Below are 12,585 nucleotides of genomic sequence, written 5' to 3' on the forward strand. Positions count from 1 at the left end.
GACAAGCAATTAATTAATAAAAGGAGAACTATACCAGCGGCATAATAAAACAGAGTAACTCCCATGTTGCCTCTACCACATCACTATTAGAGTGCAAAGAAGTTGAGCCACGAGGTTTTGCTCAGCGCTGTCCTTGCCATCATCTCTTGCTCTCTAGCAAACTCTTTTCTTGAACCCAAACGACACACCAAGCCTGAGTATCTACGTCCTTGGTTATGAGTGTGCTGCTTCAGATGTTTCAAGGGTATTCACCTTCATACAAGCAAGGGAATAATGCAGCCTTCTCCTTTAATTACTGCAATTAAACTTACATCCATCTCTTTCCAAATCATTAGTGCAACTTGACAGCTCAGCATTTGCAAACCATACAGCTCAGTTGCCGAGCGGCTGCCTATCAGAGGAACAATGATGCTGGAGCCCTGAAACAACATGCTGCTGATAAGGCTGGCAGAAAGCATCACAGCAGCAGGAACCCCTTGTTTAGCTGATGGACTATGCCCTTTCTTTCTTTTGGACGCAGATGCTGGATTCACTGGGTGAGAAGGCTATATAACAGAAAACTGAGGAAATGGTCTTGAAGGAGTGAGAGAAGTTTTGCCTGCTCCCTAGTGTTTCATCTTTCAATGGACGCACAGCCTGGCAGCCTGGTTTAAAAATCCAGTTATATGGACTACTGCGCAGCATGTACAAGGCTACTTTTCTTATCCACCATCAGTGGTTGCCTCTTCAGCAGTCCACAGACCCTAGGGATCCACAGAACAAGTCTGATGAGAAGAAAAAGGAATAAATCACTAGCCTGTGGAAACTAATGATTTACAGTACTACAGATGCCATTTTAAAAATAACACAAGTCAGGTCACTAGATCCACATTTATTAAGAGTATAACTATACTTTCTGGAAAGGTGCTGTTTCTTTGTTTTGTGTCAGCACGAGTCGTGGCAATTTCAAGCTCTGCTTTTGTAATAGATATGTGTTAAGACACAGCGCATCCACTGGGACCTGGGAAAAAAAGGTTGCTAAATTTCATGTCCAAGCAATATCGTCAATCTTGATAAAAAACAATGACAGGCCTTTTAAATTCCATCTTAGGAAGTTATTCTTTCCCAGATTTGCTAATTAAGCCTGTGTTATTAGCTAGCCATATGCCAGCTAAAAGATGTTACCAATTAACAACTTTTTTAAAAAAAGTGTATACATAGAAAAAAACCAAACCATATTTTAATAATCCTTCCAACTTCTATTGAGGGACTTGGATAAATCAAAAAAGTGAAAAGCACAAGCTAAAATAAATCACATGAATGAAAGCATTCTCTTCGGCTTTTCTTCTTCTCTAGAAGCACACAACAAATACTCAAATTCTTTTCAAGAATGTCTCCTATGTAAAATTTACACGCAAAATAATCAATCACCTTGAAATATTTTTAAGATGACTGAAAAAAACGGCACAGCCTTTTTGTTTGTTCCTGTGTGCTTTAAGTAACACACATTCCCTTTGCAAACATCTGGTTTTCATCTTTCCATTTTAGTGGCACTAAGCTTGATAGTTACCATAACAGTAACATCCTTCGTAATACAGGCTTCCCTCTATTGTCCCAATATATCTAGGTGCGCTTATCTGCACCGAGTTCGTTTCCCATCCTGCTTTTGCCCTTAATGCATGAAGGTAAAAGGCTAATTTTGCTCTGTCTGTATATATTTTGAATGAAAGGAAACAGCGGCTTGCCCCTGGGACAATTCTGAGCACTTGTGGGCTCCTGCTTTGTAACATCAGTCTGGACCACCAGTGAAGCACAAACATGATTGTTATATACAACACGTATTTTCCAGATCTAAGTGCGTGTGTGTATATGTATGTATGTATACACACACACACACACATACACAAATATACAATATATACATACATACCCTGGACTAACAGGAGCTCTGGCAAAAGTCGTCTCCAAGCATTATAATTCAGGCTTAATTCAGCTAGTCTCCAGATCTCTCCAGTGATCTAAAGAGACTCCATTTTTTGCTTTATATAAATGTGGGTGGATGATTTTTCTGAATATTTTTCTATCATGCTTATAACAATAACATGCTTTTCAAATGCCTTCAAAATGCATTTTCAAAGCATAACTGACCACAGTGAAGACATTAGCTTTAATTCCAATGCTAAAAAAAAGTTAAAATTCCAAATGTTTAAAATTCATTCTTTTTTAATTTCAAGCATCTTAAATATTGTTTGTAACATTCTCACACAAAGTGTTCTGTGCTGAATGCAAAAAGTTTTTTCAAGTGCTGAATTAGAAACTATGGCAACCACTGAGACATTACCTTTGCAGTTGCGTTCACCTTTCACTGTTTTTTCACCTTTCACTATTTTTGCAGTGTGCTAGTTTGGAGGCAGAGAGGGCAACCCTGATCTCTTCTTGTTAGTAGCAGGCAAAACATTCTAAATGTTAAAATGCAATAATCCCCATGTAAAGACAAACACAGACCCCCTGAACTCCATATCAGCCTCTCCCCTGGTTTTGGTGGGGTTTTGTTTAGGCACTACAGAAGGATTCTGGTGTCTCAGAAGGAAGTAATCACCATGTGGGTGAAGGTCTTTGTCTGCCCACAGCATGTTAACAAGTAAAGACAGAGGCACACAGTGCTATAGACCACAGGTAACAAAACATGAAAATCTGGTGGAACTTCCCTGTGCATTTGACTCAACTGACCCCTTTTTTTAATTCTCCTCCCTCTTCTGCCCTTTCAGGTATCTTTTTGTTATCTTTGACTTTCCAGAATCTGCTGCAAGTAGCAGATTTCTTTCAGTTTTGGCATTTCAGGTATACCTTTGGCCTTACATGTTCCTGACAGCACAAAATAGGAACCAAAGCCTCATTGAAGTATATGATGGTACCCAGGGTGCAGTATTTGTCTGAAATCCTGTATTGCAACTTTGTGCCACTATAAAGTGACTTTGTGTCCTATAGGTAACTGCTGGGCACATCACATAGGTTAGCACATGCTAGCGTTGTGTTCAAATGCTTCTGCATTGCAAGAAAAAAATATGCGTGTTATTATTAACACTGTAACTGAACAGTATCTCAGTCTTAAAAAACACTCACCAAATAATCTACAGCTGGCAGAGAGAGTTACCCAGTTCCCTGGGTCTGTCAGAAGTGTGATTAGATATCGCTACCTTTCATTGCAAAGTGAAATGCTGCCATCATATCCTCCTGCACTGCGAGTGGCTGGGGTTGCCTTTGGAGGCTCAGGGTGGTGACTCCCAGGCAGCTTCCTGCCCTTCATCGGTCACGTCATCAGCGTCTCCAGAGACACTCCTGTTGCGGTGACCCAGGACTGCTGTCATATGCTTCTCTTTTCACCTGCAGGTTAAGCCTCATGGATTTTTCCCAGAAGACTACAAAGAAAAGCCACATCTCCCACTGGCTGCTTTCATTTGCAAGCATCAATACAACACAATTTCTTCTCCCAGTCAAAACCAGGACATCCAAACATTGTACACTGACAACCATCACAGTACTTCTGAAAGAAAATTTCCTTCAGTCAGAGGAAAGACAACAAATACCCCCAGAACCCCAGCAACTCAATGTAATAGCACAAAACAGAGCAACACAAGTTCACACCTCTGCATGCAAGAACTGCACAGTCTCTCTTTGGTTGTCTTCCTCGCCATGCTTGTGCTTCCCAACTAGTAACTATGCACACAGATCTCCACCTACAGCTTGACCAGGTCCACTGTAGATACAGCACCTTTCACGCTTCAAGCTTTATGGTTTCAAGGCTCCTCACTATGTGAGCCAAGACAGGCAACTATTATATTGAATTTTGGGCCATCCATAGGGTGGCTCTGCTGCATTTAAAGAACTGCAGGATCAATGCCACAAAGTGAAATCCAGGACTGGGGTCAGCAGCAAAAACCTTCTGTAACCTATAGTCCATCGGGTTTCGTGACTTCTCCAAGGGAGCAAATAAGATAAGTAAACAGCAAAGCTGTTACAGACTTCTAACAGACTACAATTTCACTGGTATCACTGCTACCCTTCTCAGAAGGCACACAGTGACAGCAGGGATCTGGCTGCGGCTCCACGCTGCTGGAGCCAGTGACTCTGGCTGGGCTCACCACAGGCTGGGCTGTCTGCAAGGGAAGCACAGTAATTAGCAGAGCTCCCCACAGGCTTCTGTTATGCTTTCAATGAAGAACTGTCTCCTCCAGGCACAACTGAATCAAGGAAAACCACTGCTGAGGAACATGCTATTTTCCCATGTTAGCTCTTAGACTCCCTAAATGCATCTCGCATCTGGCAGGAAAGGACGCTTGGATTGTGGAGGAGTATACATGATTTTGAGAGTACTACATTGTTAATCCCCTTCCCACAAAGAACAGGAAAAAAAAAGATGTTAATTGCAGACTACTCCCCGAGCTTTTGGATCTCATCAACTGCTAAAGAGAAGTTCTCATGATTAAAATAAAGATCCTTAATGTCCTATGTATGCTGAGCAAACCTTCAGGCAGGCAGCTCTCCTGCAATTAATGACATGCTGTGCAAGTGGGAACTGCCTGGGCAATGCAAAAAAGAGCTAATGAGAAGCTATCACCATGAACATCATTCAACTAGAATTGCCTCTGTGCAAAAAGTAGGTTTGGGGCCATATGGGCATACCAGTAGTTTTTCTTTCTCTTATTTTACTTACCCAGAGGGACCTCTGTTGAGTTTCTGGTCATTTCTGCTTGCCTTTCTTTCAAGGTAGCTCAACAATTGGTGTTTACTTGATTAGTAATAACATTTGCCTTCTAAGATTTTTGATTTTTTTTTTATTTTTACAGTCTTTGCTTAACAAGGCTACACACTTTTTTTTCTTTTTTTTTTAAGATTTCCCACATTTTTATTTCAATGTTCATCTTTCTTTGGAGATGTTTTGGGCATGGGGGTCACAAACTGACTAGCAGAGAGAAATACAGCTCTGAAACCTACCAGACATATGTTAACATACATACATACACTGCCACACCATCCCAAATGTAACCAAAACACGATTTGTACTTGTCAGTCTTTATGTTTTAAGGACCGTAACATTGCAAATCTTCCTTCTCATTCAGTATATTTTGGTAAATATTTAACTTTCTCACTGAAAAGTTGTACTAGGAAACTATTTAACTTTGGTGGGGAAGAATAAACATTTCTTGACGTTCACCTGCTAAAATATAATCCATCCACTGCTTATATACACACATTCAGACTGATAATCCCTACCTCATCTCCGAGAGTGAATGAGTGTCATCATCAGATCTACATAAATAACTGAATCGCCACAACTGAATATACAGGACTACATTATATAGGAATAGAAGGCTGTTGGCTGTGTTTTGAATAACGGTGCTCTGAACTATCCCACAGTACATATGCCACAGATCACATGCCTGTACAATGTTTTCTAGGCAACAAATCACAGGAAAACACTATTTCTACCACCCACTTGCGTTCTTCCGGAAGATCAAATATTTCATCCAAATCATCCATAAACATTGAACAATTGTATTAATTTTCTGCTGGGATCAGACTATATGAGTAATGATTACTAACTGCTTTCACCTCCACTATTCCTTGGCAACTGTCGCAGTTGCACCCTCCCTCTCCCTAAAGTCAAACCACACTTTTTTTCTTTAACAATTGATCTTCCAGACAGACTAGCGACGGAATACGCATTCTTTCACTCAGGTTTGAACCTAGACTTGAATATATATTATACCTCAGAATTTTTACCCTTAAATTACTCTATCTGCATTGAAAGTTGATGGCTTTAGTGCTACTGCTAATGAAGGTGCTCCAAAATCAGGTTTAGACAGTTTGAAAACAAAATACTAATTTCTTCAACTTAGGAAAACCATCCCTCCAGTACAAGGCTATGCTGTATATACAAGGGGCCAAAACCACAAATGCAGCAAACCCTTTAACAACACTTGCTGATTTTCATTACAGAAACAGCCGTGTGGAATCAGCTAATACGTAACACAAAGATTTCCCTTTTAAAATCATGACACATGTATTTTGCATCTGTTGAAAGCATTGTTTTGGGAAGCTGGTTGTGGTAGTTGGATGATGCAGAAGTGGGAAGATGGGTTTGCTTTCTGACCCAGTCTCAGTCTCTGCATTCACACCTCTTGGGCACCATCTGACGTATGAACCAGCTGCTCAATAGCACACACACACTTTAGATTGGAAGGGTCAGACTAAAAACCTCAACAGTTATCCAAGTTAGGCACATTTGCACATTGACTCCTTGAGCATGAGAAGCGGGACTGTATGCAGGCAACCAAAACCCATATTTCTCACCATGGTCCCAGACATGCAGAGTTCATGGAAACATCTACTTCTCACTGCACTTGCAAAAGCTCCTCTCTCAAATGGAGGACTTTCCACAACAGACATCATGATAAAAAAAATACACAAGCTTCAAAAGCACTGGAAGGATGATTTGATTTTACATAGGAAATTTGAGCATCCAAAAGCAGTCTTCTGAAATGCACAAGTACATATTTTTCCTGCTTTCTTTTTTCCCCTATATATAAAAATATGAAAATTTCAAGTAGGGCCATTATATCGACCTGTACCTCATCTATATAAAAAGCTGAAAGCATCTGATGGATATGCTCCATCCTGCAGGAGATGCAGATTTGTGTTTGCCAAAGGTGCCATGCACTCTGCTGACCAGACTTGTCATGAGTTCTTCATTTCCTCACCAGGTGGAGGAAAGTGAACATGGCTGTCAAACAGGAGCGTAGGAGGAATGAGTTGGGCTAATCTAAAGCAGCCAATGTCAGGGAAAGGTGTTCAGGGATTTTTAACCATAATTTCTGTTTATTGCATTAAGAATGGTATTCCCAAGGGAAAAAAAAAGTTAGTTTTCTCCCTCTGCAATGTGTAGTATTTCTTTTTTATTTTTTACTAAGAGGTGATGGGGATAGACTTGTCCTCATATGCACATACTGACGTATGCTCAATAACCCGTTTTGAGAGTAGATAGACTATTTTAAGAGTCAACGGCAAAGCAAAGGCAATTTCTGTCTCTATACCAAACTTATTCCCATAATCAATTTTATTCATTGTTTGAAAGAAATATAGCACCATTTCAAAATCACTACAAAATCAAACCAGCTGGCCATTCTTTAGAAAGCAAATTCTTGTTAACATTCAAAGCTTCTCATCACAGTAGTTTCCGTTTCTGCATCTGCAATGTTAATTTTTGAAGATGCCAGCATAAAACTATTCTGCACTCATTGGCTATTTTTACCATTATTGCAAAGCATCATACTAGCTATTTTTACTGGGTTTAAGTTTCTTAAAGAACACTAAGATACAGCTGAGAATATAAAGAAGTTATATGAAATATTTGCACAGTTTAAGGTGTTTTTTTATGATCTGTAAAATATTTAAAGTGAAAATACATCTTCCCCCTCTGACACATGCATGTATAAGAAGTTCCTTCTTACTGTCTGTTAAAATTTAGCATGATTTCAGAAAAACTTATCTCCGATGATCCTTAAAAGATCCAGAGCAACCAAAAGTATATCACAGTAGTCTTAAAAGAGACCTTAGAATAGTAGCTACTTATATGGTAAAATTTCACCCTTTAGCTATGTTCGTCTTTCATAGAAGTGTATTTTTATTATATTGAAAATACAAAGTAAAGATAAGCAAGTTAGTAACAGACTACTAAACTTCACCTTAAAAGAAAACATGGGCTAGAGAAAACATTTCTAACCAATACAGTTTGCACTTAGAAATCATGAGTCGCTAAAGGAAAAGTTGTATTTTTTATTTATTCAGCCAAGTGCTACTTTGATATAGGAAGAACTTGATTCTTGGCAACTATGAACATACCAGGATTTAACTGAGCACCAGAAGCACAGACAATTAATTCTCAAAATGATTAAACACAACTAAACCTAATTGCACTGACAGGCATACTCAATTCCCAGATTTTCTGAGGTCTTCTATTCTTCTGTCAACAGTACGCCTACAAACTCCAGAACCAACAATTGCAAGGACGATATGCCACTGCCACATAAACAGTATTTTAACACAGTTTGAAAACGTACTGCAGCAGAATGTGTTAGAAGTATAACATCTATCCTTGTTAAATAAAATAGAAAATAAAAGTTCAAGATAATAAAGGTATAAATGGGGCACCCCAAAGAATACAGAGCTGACAAAACTTATGAGCATCTGGAATGGATGGTTCTTGATGTCCATGTGTTTTTAATAATATTTTTATCTTAAGGAACAGCTTCCATTCCTGGAATGAAACAATCCTCCATTGCCTTTCTACTTCATTTGTTAGCTCTCAGGTGGAAGACTAATATACAACTATTCTAAATTCATTCACTTCTCAGACTACAAAAAATGAATGAATGAATGAATGAACGCATGTTTGAATGCAGTACACATGCAACAAAAGACTTATTCCTTTGAGATTACAAGGCACTTCTGAAATGCCTCACTGTACTTTCAGTGAAGGTGATGCTTAACCTTAGCTCGGTACGAGCTGAAGAAAATAATAGTGAAAAAAAAAATAATCAAAATTGCTCCAAATGAGAAACACAAAATCTAGAAATCAGACATGCAACCATTAAATCCAAAGCTTTAAGACTGTTTTTTAATTACTTACATGTTACGGGACAAAAATCAACCAAACTTCAAAGGAGTCTGCTCCCTCAGAGCCAAGTAATTACATCTACAGTTGCTATCAACTGGGAAGTGAGCATCTCTAGCTGTCTCTCCCCTGAAATAATCCCAAACTGCCTGTTGTTCCAGGCTGTGCTCAGAACATCTTAGCGCCGCCAACATCTCCTCCACAGAGCTGTGCTTACAGATCTCTCCCCCATACTTCTGTGACGTTGCCTAATGCTGAGGTGTCTGTGCTACTGTTCTCCCACGGGCGTGGGTCAAGTTAGCACATGCAGGAAACACAAGGCAAAGGGGAAGAAAAAACAGCCCCAAATCCAGATGCTATGCTTTTTGAAGCTGCACAATTTCCTCAGACTAATTGTTATTAGTAATAGCTATTGTTCATCTGGCAAGCAGTCCCAAATCACAGCTATAAAAACAGAAGTAATTGTAATTCCTTTTATACCCAATTATGAAAGCACATACAATATACAGTACCTAAATTCACTCTGAGGTGTTTTTTTTATTTTAATTCTACATCTGTTGGAGAAATCAAATGGGTCAGACAAAAAATTCTGACAGTAATAGGCACCCTCCAAGAGAAAGACGGCAATCAATTACAAACCATTTGCAGAAATTGTAGAGCTGTCACAGACTCATTTACAGCTGCAGTTCAAGTCAGACTGCCTCTGATTGCCAAGCCATTTTCCCCTCTTGTACCTAAAAAACTAGGACAGTTTCAGATAATTTTTAAAATGACACTAGCAGACCCACATGGCAACCCAAGAAGTGAACTGCAATATGGCATGGGCAATTACTTCAGCAGCCTGTGCACAAGCCATTAATACTGCTAGACATGGCAGATTTGAAGCTGGAGAGGGGCAGGGAGCAGACCTGTCTGTTTTCCCCTCTTTTCTAAGCTTTAATTGCAGCACATAATTTAGAGCATTGGAGCAAATTTAGTGTGTTCAGAGTAACAACTAGCATGTTTTCTGTGTATTTAAATCCTCCTGAACTCTCCCTAATTTTCTGTCATCTGGTGTATTTGACACAGACAATCAGGATTGGCTTTGCTTTTCTGCTAAAGCAAAGCCGGCGCCCCAAAATCTGGTCCCCTCCAGCAGGATGGGAGCTCATTTGTGCCTGTCCTCACAGTGCACTGGGGACAGCACGTACCCCAGGTGTGCAGGGCACCCCGAGGTGCCTGGGGGAACCTGGCCAAGCACCAACCTGCTGGTGCAGCCAGCCACTGAGGCATCCTAAGCCTTGGAGTCACCTCCGCTGTGCTCTCACAAAGATCCCTGCCCCTGAAAACACTGCAGAAGCCCTAAAACAGGACAGTAGGGAAATCCACATCACCCCTTCCAAAGGAACAATGTGACCTAGAGGGGAGAAAAATCCAGTTTATTCTTGTCTGGTTGCAAAGACTTTTCAGGAGTGTAAGCACCATGTTACACAGGGTATAGATTATCTCTGTGGGAATCCCCTGTGCAGAAGGAGATAGGACTGAAGACCCACAATCACTGGGCTTCTCCTCACTCTCTAGGGAAACTACATGAAGTCACCTACATCAGATGGAAGTAGATTACAAAGTAATTCCGAAAGTAAGAGAGGATCATCTCCTCTTTGTGGGTATGGCTAGAGGCACAATATATCTTCCCGTCCTGGTCTTCTGAGTTTTTATGTTCTGCCTTATCTCTACCCATTCTTCATACAATCTAGTACAAGGCTCTAATATGTGCCAGAACCATAAAAATTCTAACTTTGTTTCTGTCATGCAAGAGTGTAATGCAAGTGTTATCACAAATTTGCTTGGAGGTACAACCGACATCAACAGAAATAACAAAAATAATTTCTGTTGTCAGAATGGCAATGCCTAGTAAAATCGCAGCCACCAACATGAAAACATACCCATGCTAGCAGCTAGGGGCTTCAAACCAATATGCACTTCAGTTGGACAAAGGTTGCAGTTTGACTGACTTGGAACAAAAAGGATGAAAAATTGTTCTTCAAAGACCAATGCATTCAAAGGTGGACACTAATCCTGAGGCTCCCTGCCTCAGCCTCCAAAGTCCTAACTGAGAAAAGATCTGAGCATCCATTACTCCATCTGAAGTCAAACAGTAACAGCACCTCTTGAAGTCTGTAGTCCAGTCTAAAACAATTGACGTTAAGTCAATGTTGCTATGGTCACTGTAATCTTAACAAGTGCTAGAAGTATCAGCAAAAAGAAAACATGAACCAAACTGAACCAGTTAGAAAGCTGAAGCAGCTTTACTGTTCTCTGCAGAACTGGGCTCAAGCATCACAGAAAGATGAATGTGACAAGTCTCTGCCCATTTGCCATTTGCCTCCATCGTGCTGCTTTTGGAGATGCAGCAGCTGTGCCATAGATGCTGGCCTGTCAGGGTGACCTCAAGATAATAAAACACTAAGTACAGCTAATATGCATAACAATTTTTCCAAATTAGTGCCATACATTAAACTCTTTCCCACAAAGCGTTAACACAACAATCCTTATGAACAAACAGTGTTGTAATGTCATGCATGTTCTTACCCTGAAAGGTGGATCAGTCTTCTCCCTGTGTGGCACTTGGTCCAGCGTGCCATCAGTACTGCTCCTTTTCAGGCTGGATGTGACATCAGGCACATTACTAAAATCTGCATTCAAAAGAAAGCAAATAAATTAGAGGGTTATAGGACAGGAACAGGAAAAGTATTTGCTTTTATCTGCAAATAATTTCAGTGTCTAGTAGAATTACTATAGGGGAAGGGAAGGAATACAAAATCTGTGATCCTTCCCACCTGCTAGAAAATAACACAAGGGGTCAAAGCAAGGAGCAACTGTGCCTGGAAGCTCTGTTTCAAAACAGCAGCTGGACATCTAAGACCATCTGAAGCAATGTGCATATTTGATCTACCAAAATAAACCCAACGCTTTTGCTAACAGCCTGCTTTCAAAGGTAGCATTATCTATAATCAGCACACTTTGTGCTGAGACAACCAGTGAGGATAATTAAATGCACTCAAGTAGTTCTCCATGGATGAGCACGCTATTGTTCAACACAACTTAGTCCTGAATCCCTTAAAGACTCAAGAAGAAAAGTGTATTTTGCCTTGGAACAAACACCACAGTTCATAACATGGACAAAATCCCTTCTTGTTACTAATAGTTTAACAATTTTACTAAGTTTGGAGCCTGCGTATATAGTAGCTGGTACAATCCAAAACCAGAAGAGACACTGCCCTGCTCTACTTACTGACAGACTACAGCTTTCAATAACATTTATGTGTAAACTCAAGATCTACCCAGCAATGCTGAACATTCATATAAAAATTATGTTTCTTCTCTTTACATTTCCTCAATTGGCTGCTTAAAATCCGCCGTTTACATGGAAATTCTGATTACAACTCTTGGTAGTGAAGAAGTGATTATTGATCTACAGTATTGTTAATCCGAGTTGCTGAAGATCATAAAGCAGTCACCAAAAAATAATGAGGATTTTTAGCAACCTCAGATGATAAAATAGTAGTAAAATGAAGGGGTTTTTTAATTTGCCGCTTTGTTTCCCAGCCTTTAAGCCTCTAGGACATAATTTACACCACATTACCACATTTTCAAACTCTTTCTCAACACCTACAAGTGCTGGAGATTTATTTTTAAGTGAGAGGTGAGATTCTCATTTAATCACTGACTCCAGAAACTGAGGTGGCAATTAAAAGAAATATCACTCATCTTGCAGTAAAATCATGAGAGCTAACAATAATGAAATTGTGAAGGACAACAGTATCTCTGCGCCCAGGTGTTGCTGTTGTTCTGTCCCTGCAGAGCAGGACCAGCGGCTGTCAGCAAGAACTGACAAACACGGACTGAAGTAGGGGGGGGAAATGGGAATTTTAGGCCCAAAAGAACACCTT

The 12,585-nt window shown here is 40.0% G+C and overlaps 1 protein-coding gene across 7 annotated transcripts in view; it reads right to left on the reverse strand.

Moving 5' to 3' along the window:
- The window catches only part of TIAM2 (TIAM Rac1 associated GEF 2), a 90,995-nt gene that overhangs the window by 21,072 nt on the left and 57,338 nt on the right, over nucleotides 1-12,585 (reverse strand). For all 7 annotated transcript variants that reach the window (XM_055810283.1, XM_055810284.1, XM_055810281.1 and 4 more), the window contains one exon: nucleotides 11,225-11,328. In XM_055810283.1, coding sequence (XP_055666258.1) covers nucleotides 11,225-11,328 — 104 coding nt within the window. The remainder of the gene's footprint in view (nucleotides 1-11,224; nucleotides 11,329-12,585) is intronic.

This window comes from Falco peregrinus, chromosome 7, assembly GCF_023634155.1.
Source record: "Falco peregrinus isolate bFalPer1 chromosome 7, bFalPer1.pri, whole genome shotgun sequence".
In the NCBI taxonomy this organism is placed as follows: domain Eukaryota; kingdom Metazoa; phylum Chordata; class Aves; order Falconiformes; family Falconidae; genus Falco; species Falco peregrinus.